Source organism: Staurois parvus, unplaced genomic scaffold, assembly GCF_062004578.1.
Source record: "Staurois parvus isolate SC_StPar_1 unplaced genomic scaffold, SC_StPar_1.0 ptg000154l, whole genome shotgun sequence".
NCBI lineage: Eukaryota > Metazoa > Chordata > Amphibia > Anura > Ranidae > Staurois > Staurois parvus.
In genome coordinates this window covers 12850666-12866821 of record NW_028317950.1, presented here as the reverse complement: position 1 = coordinate 12866821, position 16156 = coordinate 12850666, and the positions used below count along the sequence as shown (strand labels likewise).

The 16156-nt window shown below is 42.4% G+C and overlaps 1 protein-coding gene across 1 annotated transcript in view; it reads right to left on the bottom strand.

The window, feature by feature from the left end:
- LOC149463525 (dual specificity testis-specific protein kinase 2-like) overlaps positions 1–16156 on the bottom strand; it is a 142517-nt gene that overhangs the window by 38377 nt on the left and 87984 nt on the right. Inside the window, exon 3 of the mRNA XM_089675063.1 lies at positions 1507–1628. Within this exon, the coding sequence (XP_089531189.1) occupies positions 1507–1628 (122 nt within the window). The remainder of the gene's footprint in view (positions 1–1506; positions 1629–16156) is intronic.

Genomic DNA, 16156 nt, shown 5'->3' with positions numbered 1-16156 from the left:
GTTCTGGCCAGGTCAGCTTCAAAAAAGGCCTGGATTCTTTCTTAGATACACAGAATATAACTGGATTCTAACATTTATAGGTAAAGTTGATCCAGGGAATATCCAATTGCCTCTTGGGGAATCAGGAAGGAATTTTTTTCCCAGCAGGAGCAATTTGGATCATGCTTTGCTGGTTTTTTTTACCTGGTGATCTTTTCAGTAAAACACTTCCTGTCAGAGTGACAGCGCTCATTCATCACAGCAGAAGCAGTGATGTCACCTTATGGTGCTCTCCTTATTTGAACTACAAAGACCTCCCACTCTCCTTATTTCCATTACACAGAGGAGAGCCGTTACGTAGTTCATAGAAGATAGATGAAAAGGCAGATAACATTGTTTAAAGAGGTTCCTCAGTCGGTTTGCAAAAAATTAATAGTCAGCAGCTACAAATGCTGCTAGTGTAGCTGCTGTCTTTTAATAAAAAGGACACTTACCTGTACAGGGATCCAGCCATCCTGGGCTGGTTCAATCTTCAGGTCCCCAGCATGTTAACTGTGAAAATCTGGCTGTGACTCCTCGTGATTTCACAGTTGGCTTCCCACTGGCACATGTGCAAACTGCGCAGTGCTTTCTGAATAGTCCCGCAGCCTCCTGGGACCTGTGACGTGTCCCAAGAGGTTGTGGGCAGGAAGGAGTGCAGGAGAACTTCCAGTGGAATCTTCTAGGCGATTCCAGCAGGAGTGGGTGCAGGTACCTGGCAGAAATAGGTACCCGCTCCCCCAAAAAATATAATATGACAAAAATGTTACAGGAGAGGAGTACGGGAGAAGGACATAAAGTGGAATGTCCTCTGTAGGGTGAAGGTCCACTTTAGGATTCTGTTTACAGGTAGTAATATGTTGGAATCCTAGCACAGGCGACATTTTTTTTTTTTTTTCGTAGTTGCAATATGGACTTCGCTTGAAAAAAGAAACAAATGTAAACACCATTTCTAAGGACTGGCAAACTGCCAGTAAATAATTTTGTTCTGAGGTCTCATAGAAGCATTTTGTTATAGTTTCCTTAGTAGAACTTACAAATTGAAAATATTTTACCAATGCAAACCAATGGCCTACATACAGTACCCTAACAGTTGGGAAGATGGATGCACAGAAATCAGTCCTCACTTTTCATTTTCATTATTTTTATTTACAAACCCTTTGCAGAACCCCCTGGTATAGCTTTAGTCACTTATCGGTTGCCTAAAAGACATTGTACATACTATGCCATATTTACCACTATGTCCACATAGCATTGGATGTGAGCTGCAAATAACTGTAGCACCCAGAACCTGACTATCACCCTTATGGACTTGCTGTTCAGGAACTTCACACTACAAATCAGACAGTTGGAAGGACTGGTTACTACCAGCAACGTCTGCAGTTTCCCCTCCTCAAGTTTTCATAAAAAAAATGAACAAATGCTCTCTAAAATACTAAGGAAGATGAACCACAAAGCAGGAATACACAATTTGTAGGACATGCTCACCTGACGATGTTAGGGTGAGACAATTTCTGAAGAAGAGATATCTCTCTGACGATCCCCTCCTCATCCACCTCGTTTTTATAGATCTTCACCACCATGGTCTTGGAGCCCGCACCATGTGACACCTGCAAGATGACAAAACAGAGTCCTAAACCTGAATGACTGATGGTGCACGACAGCAACCAATCAAATTTCATTTGATATTGTAACAGTGCATGTTGGGACACAATAGGAATACTTTTGGGTTTATACAAGATAGATGTACTAAGCACAGAGGTCAGTGCCATTGGCAGCCAATAAGAATATATTCTGGACTGGTCCTTCACCCCAGCTCTAAAGGCAGGACAGCCTCTGCCCATTCAGCTAGGTCAGTAGAAGGGTGGTGGAGCAGCCCAGGACCTCAGATTCCCAGAAGCTGATGTCTCACTCCACTTGGAAAAACCCATCCCGTATCTACCATCATAGTGAGTGGCTGGGGAGCCAAAGGAGGTCCTTCAGGAAATGCAATGAGCTCTACTAGACTGAGATTTTTTTCTCCAAAAGATTTCAGCCTTCTCAGAGACTCACAATTGCTAAGGAAAAAATTCTCCACTGTGGTTACAAAATCCATTTCTCATTTATGCCATCTGAGTCCTAAAGGAAAGATTTCCTTTTTCTTCCTGTCCCATAGCCATGAGAGGAAGTGAGGAAAACCCTCCAAAGTAAGGAAGTCCCTGTCACCAGAACTTGTGAACCCATTGGAGGATCTCCCCTCTATTCCTATTCTGATGACCACTTAAAAAAAAAAAAAAACAGCGCCATGATATATATGATTTATGTGAAATAATTATGGCAATTAACACTTCTCTGTTTAGTATCACTTTAGGTTCCACTTTAAAGAAGGAAATTATTAAAAATATTTACCACGATCAAGCCAGGGATTCTATATTTTGTGAAATAGATTAGTACTATTCATTTGAATAAAGTAAAATCTTTCCAGATTAATGAGATATATGCTTTTTATATTCTTTGAGTGTGGGTAGTTTGTTTGATCTCCAGTATTTGGATATCAACGACTTAGCCACTATCAAAGCCAAAATAAAACTTTGTTATGTATATGGACAAATAATAACTACTTAATTGTTCACGTGTCATGTTAATGTTTTAGGCCTCGTTCACAACATACACGCAGAAACACCTGATGGAAAACACAACCAGATTTCACTTGCAGAGACACTAATGTGTGATACTAGTGTTGTGAACAGGGCACAGAGAAAAATAGTTTTTTTGTGCCCTTGCAGAACACGTGCAGAAAAACCAACATCTCTGCACCATGGTGTGAGCGAGGTCTTAAAGTGTTACTAAACCCAGGACCCTGCATTCGCTATATCTGGTTTCCCACAGTACACACAACATGGAAATGTAATTTTTTTAGTAAATATAAACTGCTAAATACCTTTTTTCATCAGCAGTTAGAGCAGTCACAAGACTTCTATCAGTGTCCAGCAGAGCACTGGTTAAAGCTTGTAGGAGGAGTTTTCATTCTCCCACGATTGTCCTATGAGGCTGCATAACCCCTGACCCTCTGTCTGGATGGCGCTGATTGGCCCCTTGTTGATCACATGCACGCTCCCCAAGAAATAGAAAAAAAAACACTCAAACTAGCAATACACACCAAACTGAACATGTGCGGCTTGCCCCCAAGGCTCTGTTCTATAAGCAGATGGATTGGGGGCAGTAAAAGAAGGGGAGGATCAGAGAAGACAGGATCAAACATCCTTTTTCCACAATACAAAGGATTAACCCCTTAGGTTTTACAGTGAGTATAACAAGCATGCTTTACTGCATATACAGACTGATTTTACTGTTGTGGGTTTAGTAACACTTTAACTGCCTCCTGCCCGCCATATATGGGAATAACGGGAGGTCGGTGGCGGCTCTCTCATTCTGGGAGGATGTCAGATGACATCCTCCCGCTCTAGCTACGCATGTGCGCTCCCAGGGTCGCGTGGCCATCAGTGGTCTGCTGCGTCCCTGGGACACAGCGGATCACCGATCGCAGTAAACAGCCAATGACACAGGCTCTATCATGTGACCAGCTGTGTCCAATCACATGTAAACAGGAAATGCCGGTTATCGGCAGTCCTCTCCTCACGCTGACAGCATGTGAGGAAAGGAAAGCCAGTATTTGGCAATCCTCAGAGGGGACATCTACACTGATCATCAGTGCCCTGATTAACAGTGTAGCCTCATCAATGCTGCCTTTCAGTGCCCATAATTGCCACTTGTAAGTGCCCATCAATGCCACATACCAGTGCACATCAATTCCACATATTAGTGCTCATCAGTGCACATCAATGCCACATATCAGTGCCCATCAGAGCTACCCATCAGTGCTGCCTATCAGTGTCATGAGTGCTGCCTTTCAGTGCCCATCAGTGATGACTGTCAATTCCCACCAGGGATGTCTATCAATGCCATATATGAGTGATGCCTTTCAGTGCCCACCAGTGATGCATGTCAATGCCCATCAGTGCCACCTATCAGTGCAGCCTCATTAGCGCACATCAGTGAAGCAAAATTTTATAACAGAGACTAAAAAAAAAACTTTTTTTCCCCTAAATTTTCAGTCTTTTTTAGTCTGTTTAGCAAAAAATAAAAAAGCTCAGTGGTGATTAAATACCACCAAAAGAAAGCTCTATCGGTCTGAAAACAAATATTTTGTTTGAGTACAGTGTTGCATGACCGCGCAATTGTCATTCAAAGTGCAACAGCACTGGAACCTGAAAATTGGCCTGGACTGGAGGGGGGTAAAAGTGCCCTGTAGGCAAGTTTGCATACATCATTTTAAAATATATTTAAAAAAAAAAAGTAAACTCTTCCGTGTGCTACTAAAAATAGACTTTAAGCTCTTGATACACACAGACATTTGCAGGCATTTGTCCCAGTGTTTACATGACTGCGACCGCATTTTAGGTGAATTGAATAAAACAAACACAGTAAATATAGAGATAGTAAATGATCTGTGTGTGTAACAGGAGCCATGCATGACATCATACAGAGGCAGAATACAGACATTGTGCATTGTACAAACACACACAGAATGGGGATTCTGTTCTCCGTCAGATATTATCTACAGGGAGCAGCAGGGATCCTCTGAAAACCCATCCAGATCAGTAAAGACGAATGTTTACATTATGGCAAGACAAAAAGGAAAAAGTATACAGCAGAGATTAAATGACATCATTACGGCCCATCCCTTCACCCTTCTATGATGCTGTATTTACATATGGGGAATATACAAAACTGAAAGATTGTATTTAGCAGACACTCGTACTACATAACTGTCGGTAGATTTACAAGAAAAACGGCTGCAAATTGTATGAGCAGCTTAAAAAAGAACAATCAAAATGTTTGCATCTGTTCCTGATGAAAAAAGTACATGTAGCACCCTGTTCCATAGGTGCCCTGTAACACTAGTTGCAATTCTGGACAGAGCACCCCCCACCCCCTGCGCCCCCTTGGCGTGCGGCCACCCAACACTAGCAAGGTGATGGATGCTTTGCTAGTGAGCACCTGTCTTCGGCTCCCGACGCTGGCTGGCAGGGGGATGCATGGGGAGTAAGGCATGTTAGCCTCCTGCTCATCTGCATCCCTCTTGCCAGTGATGGTTTCAGGCAATTGCTCGAAGACGGAGAGAGCTGCTCACTATCAAAGCAGCCATTTCCTTGCTAGCTGTGGTGTTGGGCAGGCATATGAGACCTTAGATTGTATGCTCCTTGAGGGTTAGGGACTAATGGGAATTTACAAAATATATTTTATATATAATTATACAGGATTTATATAGTGCCAACAGTTTGCTCAGCGCTTTACAATATAAGGGGAGACAATACAGCAACAATACAGTTCAATACCAGAGGGTTAGGAGGGCCCTGCTCCTTGGAGCTTACAATCTAAGAGGGAGGGGCTAGTGGTACAAAAGGTAATAACTGTGGGGGATGGACTGGTAGGAGGAATAGAAGATTCCATTAGTAGCTGAGGGCAGAATAGGCTTCCCTGAAGAGATAGGTTTTCAGAGATTGCCTAAAAGTGAACAGAGTTGGCACTCTCTATCCCAATTTATCAGACTATCGCCTGAGGATGGGGGAAGCTCTGGGGAAGTCCTGGAGACGAGCATGGGAGGAGGAGGCTAGAGAGCAGGAGGTCGTGCGAGGAGTGGAGAGTACAGTTTGGGTGATATTTGGAGACAAGATTGGTGATGTAATTTGGGGCAGAGTAATAAATGGCTTTATATGTTATTGTTAATGTTTTGAATTTTATCCGTTGGGCAATGAGAAGTCAGTGGAGAGATTGCCAGAGAGGGGTGGCAGATATGGAACGGTTAGTAACGTGGTTGAGTCTGGCAGCAGCATTCATGATAGACTGAAGAGGGGATAGCCTGCGAAGAGGTAGGCCAAGGAGGAGGGAGTAACAATAGTCAAGGCCAGAGATAACCAGGGAGTGAATAAGTTGCTTAGTGGTTTCAGAGGTTAAGAACGGGCGTATCTTGGAGATGTTGCGGAGGTGAAGTCTACAAGATTTGGACAGTGATGGATGCTTTGCTAGTGAGCACCTGTCTTTGGCTCCCGGCACTGGCTAGCAGGCACCAGGCAAGAAGAAGTGAGGCATGTTAGCCTCCTGCTCCTCTGCATTCTTCTTGCTGGAGATGGTCTCAAGCAAGTGCTTGAAGACGGAGAGAGGTGCTCGCTATCAAAGCAGCCGTTTCCTTGCTAGCTGTGGTGCTGGGCAGGCATATGAGACCTTAGATTGTATGCTCCTTGAGGGTTATGGACTGATGTATATTTTATTTATATATATATATATATATATATATTATATATATATATATATACATATACATATACACACACACACACACACACACACACACAGTCAGGTCCATAAATATTGGGACATCGACACAATTCTAACATTTTTGGCTCTCTACACCACCACAATGGATTTGAAATGAAACGAACAAGATGTGCTTTAACTGCAGACTGTCGGCTTTAATTTGAGGGTATTTACATCCCAATCAGGTGAACGGTGTAGGAATTACAACAGTTTGCATATGTGCCTCCCACTTGTTAAGGTCCCAAAAGTAATGGGACAGAATAATAATCATAAATCAAACTTTCACTTTTTAATACTTGGTTGCAAATCCTTTGCAGTCAATTACAGCCTGAAGTCTGGAACGCATATACATCACCAGACGCTGGGTTTTATCCCTGGTGATGCTCTGCCAGGCCTCTACTGCAACTGTCTTCAGTTCCTGCTTGTTCTTGGGGCATTTTCCCTTCAGTTTTGTCTTCAGCAAGTGAAATGCATGCTCAATCAGATTCAGGTCAGGTGATTGACTTGGCCATTGCAAAACATTCCACTTCTTTCCATTAAAGAACTCTTTGGTTGCTTTTGCAGTATGCTTTGGGTCATTGTCCATCTGCACTGTGAAGCGGCGTCCAATGAGTTGTGAAGCATTTGGCTGAATATGAGCAGATATTGTCCGAAACACTTCAGAATTCATCCTGCTGCTTTTGTCAGCAGTCACATCATCAATAAATACAAGAGAACCAGTTCCATTGGCAGCCATACATGCCCACGCCATGACACTACCACCACCATGCTTATGAATATGAAATGCTGGGGTAACACGATCAGCCATATAACTTAAGTAATTAACACATATCCCAGACTCAATGGCACCATTAGGATTGAAATAAATTAGAACAGGAGTATTACAAACTTTCACCCTTCCTCTCATGTTCTTGGAGAAATTAGATTTTACACATTTCATGGGAAGCACAGTGGCTAAATGGTTCGCACTTCCGCCTGGCAGTACTGGGGTTGTGGGTTCGAATCTCAACTATGGCACTACCTGCCTGGAGTTTGCATGTTCTCCCTGTGCTGCCTGCATGGGTTTCCTCCCACACTCCAAAGACATTCTGGTAGGTTAATTGGTTCCTGTCTAAATTGGCCCTTGTTATGTGTATGTATGAATGTAAGTTAGGTACCTTAGATTGTACGCCCCTTGAGGGTTAGGGACTGATGAGATTGTACAATATATATGCGTAAATTGACAGAGCTATAGAAGTACCTGTAATAAATAAATTTCATAGTGATGGAGTTGTCCATGTTGCTATGACCGTTGGGGTATGTTCCTGACACTAGGTTTCTTCACAGTGAGAGCTGTGAAAATGTGGAATAGACTCCTTTAAGAGTTGGTTCTGGCCAGCTCAGTGGATTCCTTTAACCACTTGCCTACAGGGCACTTATACCCCCTTCCTGCCCAGGCCAATTTCCAGCTTTCAGCGCTGTTGCATTTTGAATGACAATTGCGCGGTCATGCAACACTGTGCCCATATGAAATTTTTTTTTAAAAATTTTGTGACAGAGCTTTATTTTGGTGGTATTTAATCACCTCTGGGTTTTTTATTTTTTCTTAAACCAAAAACCACTGAAAAGTTTGGGGAAAAAAAGTTTTTTCTTAGTTTTTGTTATAAAATTTTGTAAATAAGTGATTTTTCTCCTTTACTGATGTGCGCTAATGAGGCTGCAGTGATGGGCACTGATAGGCTGCACTGATGGACACTGATAGGTGGCACTGATGAGGAGGCACTGGTAGGTGGCACTGATGGGCACTGAAAAGCAGCACTGATATATGGCACTGATAGGCGGCACTGACTGACACTGTTAGGCGGCACTGATAGGCGGCACTGACGTCCTCCCAGAACGAGAGAACCACCTTGCGTCCGTCATATTACTATATGGCGGGCGGGAGGTGGTTAAAAAAGGCCTGGATTGTTTCTTAGATACACAGAATATAACTGGTTACTAACATTTATAGGTAAAGTTGATCCAGGGAATATCTGATTGTCTCTCGGGGGATCAGGAAGGAATTTTTCCATAAACATCTCTCCTACCTCTTGTTGGTACTTTCCACTAGAGATGAGCTTGAGTGCTCTCCAAACTCATTTCTACCAAGACGCTGCACTTTTTTTTTTACTCCAATGAGCTGCAGGCCAGGTTATTCCCATCCTGAAGTTCACATGAAAGAGAGGAGGGGTGGGGTGGGAATGACTGAGCCTAGAATCCACGGGAGAGAAAAAAAAAAAAAAAATGTTCAGAATTGGCTACAAAGGAGTTCGGAAGACCCCCTAGCTCATCTCTTTAAAGCAATCCCGCATATAAAGGGGGGTGGTATTTTTCCTTCGATCGTGCATTCAGCTGTAGTTTTTCCTATTTTTCCTATAATAATCAAATGACACAAATGGGTGGAGCTTGTACAAAAGGATGTCATTATTTTGTCTAAATTCGGCCCTGACACAGCAAGTTTTGAGGGGAAAAAATGGATTTCAGATGCATTTCAGAATCCAGACGCGTGTTCCTTATCCTCCCAATTTGCTTTACAAACTCAGGGACAAAAGAAACACAAATCACCCTGGATACTGACAATTAATTTTTCAATACGATGAAGCACCGATCTCGTCATAGCAGCAATTGTTTTCAATGCCTCTATACAGGGTAATTTCATGGACTCCAGGCTTCATAGAGATTTCTGTTTCAAGGCCAGAGATCCAAAAGAAAACCTCATTTTTTGCAAAAAACAAACAAACAATGCTGCACAAGCCATGTTGCCATTTCCATTGACATTCTATTCAGATAAAAGAAATGGCAAGACATGCAGTGAATTATTTAAAAGGATAATAACCAACTTTCTCTCTTTATACTATAGATCTATATCTCTATCTTTTATTATGATGACCCACTTAATATTGAGTAAGTTCCCCTTTTTGCCACCAAAACAGCCCCAACCCATCAAGGCATGGACTCCACTAGACCTCTGAAGATTTGCTGTGGTATCTGGTATCAAGCTGTCAGTAGCAGGTCCTTCAAGTCCAGTAAGTTGTGAGGTGGGGCCTCCATGAACATGTTTTTCCAGCACATCCCACAGATTTACAACTGGATTGAGATCTTGGAGGCCAAGTCAACACCTCAAACGACTGGTTGTGTTCCTCAAACCATTCTTGAACCATTTTTGCAGAGGGCAGAGCACATTATCCTGCTGAAAGAGGCCACTGCCATTAGGGAAGATTGTTTCCATAAAGGGGTGTACTTGGTCAGCAATAATGTTTGGGTAGGTGGTATGTATCAAGTAACATCCAAAGGAATGGTAGGACCCAAAACATCACACTGCCTCCGCCAGCTTGCACTCTTTCCATACTAGATCCTGGTGCCATCTCCTCCCCAGGTAAGTCACACACACCTGGCCATCCCCATTATGTAAAAGAAATGTGATTCATCAGACCAGGCCCTCTTCTTCCATTGCTCCGTGGTCCAGTTCTGATGCTCCCATGGCCATTGTAGGTGCTTATGGCTGTAGACACAGGTCAGCATCAGTACCCCAACCTGTCTGCAGCTATGCAGTCCCATACAAAACAATGCTAATTTTTTTCTGCTTTCAACACATTAAGTTCAAGGACAACATGTTTACTTGATGCCTAATATTTCCCACCCACTTTCAGAGGCCATTGTAATGAGATAATCAATGTTATTCTCTTAAGCTGTCAGTGATCTTATGTTATGGCTGATCCATGTATATATCGTGTAAAATTTTAAAAAAGGAGATTCCATATATTATAATGATAGTTACTTTACCGATTTGTCACAGATAGTTATACTTCGTTATATTTGAAGCTTTAGACTGGGTTCACATACACTATATTGCCAAAAGTATTGGGACGCCTGCCTTTACACGCACATGAACTTTAATGGCACCCCAGTCTTAGTCCAAAGGGTTCAATATTGAGTTGGCCCGCCCTTTGCAGCTATAACAGCTTCAACTCTTCTGGGAAGGCTGTCCACAAGGTTTAGAAGTGTGTCTATGGAAAGGTTTGACCATTCTTCCAGAAGAGCATTTGTGAGGTCAGGCACTGATGTTGGACGAGAAGGCATGGCTCACAGTCTCCGCTCTAATTCATCCCAAAGGTGTTCTGTCAGGTTGAGGTCAGGACTGTGTGCAGGCCAGTCAAGTTCCTCCACCTCAAACTCACTCATCCATGTCTTTATGGACCTTGCTTTATGCACTAGTGCGCAGTCATGTTGGAACAGGAAGGGGTCATCCCCAAACTGTTCCCACAAAGTTGGGAGCATGAAATTGTCCAAAATGTCTTCATATGCTGAGGCCTTAAGAGTTCCCTTCACTGGAACTAAGAAGCCAAGCCCAACCCCTGAAAAACAATCTCACACCATAATCCCCCCTCCACCAAACTTTACAGTTGGCACAATGCAGTCAAGCAAGTACCGTTCTCCTGGCAACCGCCAAACCCAAACCCATCGGATTGCCAGGCAGAGAAGCGTGATTTGTCCCTCCAGAGAACATGTCTCCTCTGCTCTAGAGTCCAGTGGTGGCGTGCTTTACATTGCACTTGGTAATGTAAGGCTTGGATGCAGCTGCTCGGCCATGGAAAACCAATCCATGAAGCTCTCTATGCACTGTTGTTGTGCTAATCTGAAGGATACACAAAGTTTGGGGGTCTTTAGCTATTGACTCTGCAGACAGTTGACTACTTCTGCGCACTGTGCGCTTCACCATCCGCTGACCCCGCTCTGTCATTTTAAAGGGCCTACCACTTTGTGGCTGAGTTGCTGTTGTTCCCAGTTGCTTCATTTTTGTTGTAACACCACTAACAGTTGGCCGTGGAATATTTCGTAGCAAGGAAATGTCACAGATGGACTTATTGCACAGATGGCAACTTATCACAGTACCACGCTTGAATTCACTGAGCTCCTGAGAGCGACCCATTCTTTCACAAATGTTTGTAGAAGCAGTCTACATGCCTAGGTGCTTGATTTTATACACCTTTGGCCACGGAGGTGATCGGAACACCTGAATCCAATGATTTGGAGGGGTGTTCAATACTTTTGGCAGTATAGTGTATGTGCGGGGCCAGTTTCAGTGCAATTTATAAAAAGAGTCCGGTGTAGTATTGTTTGGCGGTTTAGGTGCAATTCAGGTGCAAATTTTTAAAAGTGTATAACACTGGAAATCAAATTTTTTTTGAACCGGACTGAAAATCGTACCCGACTCTTTAAAATGGCACTACGGCCGGCCTGCACATATATGAACCGGCTCCATAGAAAGCTGATTTGGTTCATATGTCATGCAAATCGGATGCAGTTCAAAACGCATCCAATTTGCATATATTTGAATTGGTGATAAAGTAGTGTTTTCTTTTCTAGTCAATGACGCATCTTTGTATTGACAGCTACACATAATTACTTTGTTTATATGGTTCATTACTATACTTGTGTCATTTCTGGTAGCTAGATATTTAAATGGATACATTGTAGCATTAGATGAGTGTCAGACCTGAGGCTGCAAAGAAGCCTGAAACAGATGTAATGTAATCACATACGATTGGCTATTCTGTAGAGTTTTGAATATGCTGTATTGCTGATTACATTTCTGGTGCTGCAACCTGTAATTTTTGTGCATAGATTTTACATATATATGTGTGTGTGTTTGAAGTACAGAAAGTGTAAGCACCTGATTCTGTCTTTATATTAGCTTCATGTAATCCTCTTCACAGAAGCACTCAGAGTAGAGAAAGCAGGTTGGCACTCTGAACCCAGAGTACCAAGACTGTGCTGTCAGTTTGACACAGAAAATGCTGACAGGAGAAGGCGGCAAAGGGATTGCTGCTGCTCCTTCCCTGTCCAAATCAGCAAGAAGGGAGAGAAATGGCGACTTAGAAAGCAGATCTTCAGCAGTCATTTTTTTCTGTACTCATCCATTAAATGTGTAAACAAGAACGAATTTTTTACACTGTATGGCTTGCATTTGGTAAAGTCCATTTATTCCAAAATCAAATGTTAAAATCTTTTGAACGCCATTCAAAAGTTCTGAGAATGTTCATATAAATTTTGCAAGGAGTGCTTGAAAAAATTGTCGGTTGAAATTCTATCCCTCTATGGCCAGCTTTGGAGGCGAGCTGAACTGGGCAGGTTGAGGACAATTGCAGCTAGAAGAACTTATACAGTATGTGAGATACACACCAGAATCCTGGGATTAGGACTTCTGCTCGAGTTCTACTTTATTCATGCTAAAATATTTCCTTTCCATTCCCCTCTGCAACCAGCTATGTTTTTCTCGACTTTCCAGCAGAAAAAAAAAAAAAATCAAAGCTATCTTCAGCCTGTAGACAAAAGCCAGCTATACAGGAGTCAAATTCTGAAATAATTTTCTTTCAAAAATCTTTTTTAAGAATTTTTGTTCGAATTTCGCACCATTAATGAGCCACAGCAACAGCCGATTTTCGAGCACCCATCGAATTTGAGTAATCAAGCATGCTGGAAATTGTTTTAAAAAAAGTAATTTCTACTCAATGATGGGAGAATCATGCAAGAAATGTAACTGAAAAAGAAATGAGCCTGAGCTGTGACCTGGAAAGAAAAGAAAATACTTGGTCACGGAAATTCTTTTCTGTAGCAACATGAGGTGAAATTGAAGGCTTGGTTGGTAGAATTTCAAAATCAATGGTGGCACCATCAGATTACAAAACACACAAAATTTCTGATTTTCTAAAGAAAATTCGTCTGAAATACGACCCACGTGAAATTGAAGGCTTGGTTGGTAGAATTTCGAAATCAATGGTGGCACCATCAGATTACAAAACACACAAAATTACTGATTTTCTAAAGAAAATTCATCTGAAATACGAGCCACGTGAAATTGAAGGCTTGGTTGGTACAATTTCGAAATCAATGATGGCACCATCGGATTACAAAACATACAAAATTTCTGATTCCTAAAGAAAATTTATCTGAAATACGAGCCACATGAAATTGAAGGCTTGGTTGGTAGAATTTCGAAATCAATGGTGGCACCATCAGATTACAAAACACACAAAATTACTGATTCACCTCTGCAGCCAGCTATGTTTTTCTAGAATGCCAGCAAAAAAAAAATAAAAATAAAAGTTATCTTCAGCCTGTAAACAAAAGCCGGCCATACATGACTCAAATTCTGAAAGAATTTTATTTTGAAAACCTTTCCTAAGAATTTTCGTTTGAATTTCGCACCATTCGTGGGACACAGCAACTGCTCATTTTCAAGTGCCCATCGAATTTAAGTGATCAAGCATGTTGGAAATGTATTAAAAAACAAATTTCTAATCAATGATGGGAATATCATGCGAGAAATGTAATTGAAAAAGAAATGATCTTTAACTGTGACCTGGAAAGAAAAGAAAATTCTTGGCCACAGAAATTCTTTTTTGTAGCAACACGAGATGAAATTGAAGGTTTGGTTGGACGAATTTAGAAATCAATGGTGGCATCATCGGATTACAAAACACATGAAATTTCCGATTTTTCTAAAGAAAATTTATTCGGAATTCGACCCATGTATGGCCTGCAAATGTTTCCCATCCACTTATTTATTTATTTATTTCAAGTACTTATATAGCGCCGTCAATTTATGCAGCGCTTTACATATATATTGTACATTGACATCAGTCCCTAACCCTCAAGGGGCGTCCAATCTAAGGTCCCTAACTCACATTCATACATACACATATTAGGGACAATTTAGACAGGAGCTAATTAACCTACCAGCATGTCTTTGGAGTGTTGGAGGAAACCGGAGTACCCGGAGGAAACCCACACAGGCACAGAGAGAACATGCAAACTCCAGGCAGGTGGTGCCATGGTTGGGATTCAAACTAACGACCCGAGTACTGCCAGGCGGAAGTGCTAACCATTTAGCCACAAGCTCAGGATGCATACAATCAGGGCCGGGACAAGGAGTGGGCAGGAGGGGAGTCTGCCCTAGGCACTGTGGTATCGTGTGTGTGGTGGGGGTGCTGTGAGGAGAATGGGGGGGATTTGTGTTGGGAGGGGGAATTTGGGGGTAAGAATTGTCCTAGAAGGAGTAATTTAGGGGTGTGTGCTATGAGTGGCAATTTGGGGGGATTTGTGTTGGGAGGGGGGATGAGGAAGAGGATATGCGGTAGGAGGGGTTTTTTTTGTGGGGGGGGGGGTTGTGCCAGTAGGGATGATGTGGGGAGTGGGGGTATTTGTGCCACAAGGGAAAATTTGAGGGGTAGAGGATTTGTGCAAGAAGGATTTTTTTTTTTTTGGGGGGGGGGTGTTGCTGGAAGGATTTGAGCTGGGAGGGGGGTGGGGGGCAAATATTTGTGCTGAGAGGGGGGATTTCAGCGGGGGGAGCGGATTTGTCCTGGGAGGAGGAGAATTTGGGCTTGGGGTTAAGCATGTGCTGCTCACAATGTACATTAAAAGCTGTGGCAGGAGGAGACCACCTCATTTCGTGGCATCATCTAGCACTTTCCTCTCTAGCCCTACTGTCCCTGGTCTACCCCTTTCATTCATTGGATTTCAGGTCTTTCAATCATGGGGGCTCAGCATCACATGTGGGTGTTACCTAGGACAGTCTGCTAGCAAATGCAATCTGTCTAAGACTGCTCACTCCCCCAACTAATAGCTGGTCATCAAGGCATTTGCTATTTGTAAAATATTTAGCATCAGCCAGTACACTGCTCACATCAGAGCTGAGGACTCTTGAGAAGAGTACTGAGGCAGGATGCTGTGATGAATTCAGGTAGCTATGTAGAGCACCTTGCTAACTCCTCCTACCAGCCATGATCTCCCTGCATTGCCTACAGAAACACAGTGACCTAGTGATATCACTGAATCTAAAAGATTTTTTTTTTTAAATGTAATGATGATGGAGGAAGGAAAACCACAGAAGGCAAAATGTAACCTGATTAAAGCTTTAAGTTAGCCAAAAAAAATTCAGAAATATATATACATATATATATACACACACACACACACACTCATATGGGCAGCCATATACATCAGAAAACTCAGGGTCGCTGAACAGTCAGACTGTGCAACCCAACTCCATTTATATTCAAATGACCGCTGTACCAAAAGTGCAATGTCAGCTATAGAAGTGTTCTCAGCCGTGTGGCAACACATTGTGTTCATCAATGACGTCAGCAGGAAGCAGATGGGGTGCACAGGCAGCTCTAAGCTGCCCATCAGAGGACCCTTTAATGAGCTCTGGCCTTCCTGAAACCGACAGCAGAGGAGAGAGGGCATCGGACATGTTCCTTGTCACACCCAAAAATTCGGCTTGGCAGTTTTTGCTGTAGGAGTTTAAAGCTCCAAGAACTGCTGCACAAAATTTTTGAGCTGTAATAACTTCTAGGCTCTGTTCACACCTTTTGCTTTCTGCAGTTCGTTCTGCGGTTTTCTACACGTTTTTACAGCGTTTTGTTTTTTTTTTAAAGTGGAAATTTTTTTGTTGCTGGGCAGAATAAAAATTCAAAAACAAACTACCATGTATTTCAGCAGATTCTCCATTGAAATCTATTGTAGCAAAAACGCTGCTTTTTGTTTTTAAAAAAGACCCTGACCCTTTCCAAAAATGCAGCAGCTCAAAAAAGCATAAATGTGAACATGCTCCATAGGAAACCGTATTAGATGGACTGTAGTGCGTTTATGCTAAAAGCACTAAAAACACATTGGTGTAAATGGAGTCTTACTTGATAGAGTCATTTGAAGGTGCACATACACCCCACAGAAATTGTTGACTGTTTTCATCCCATTT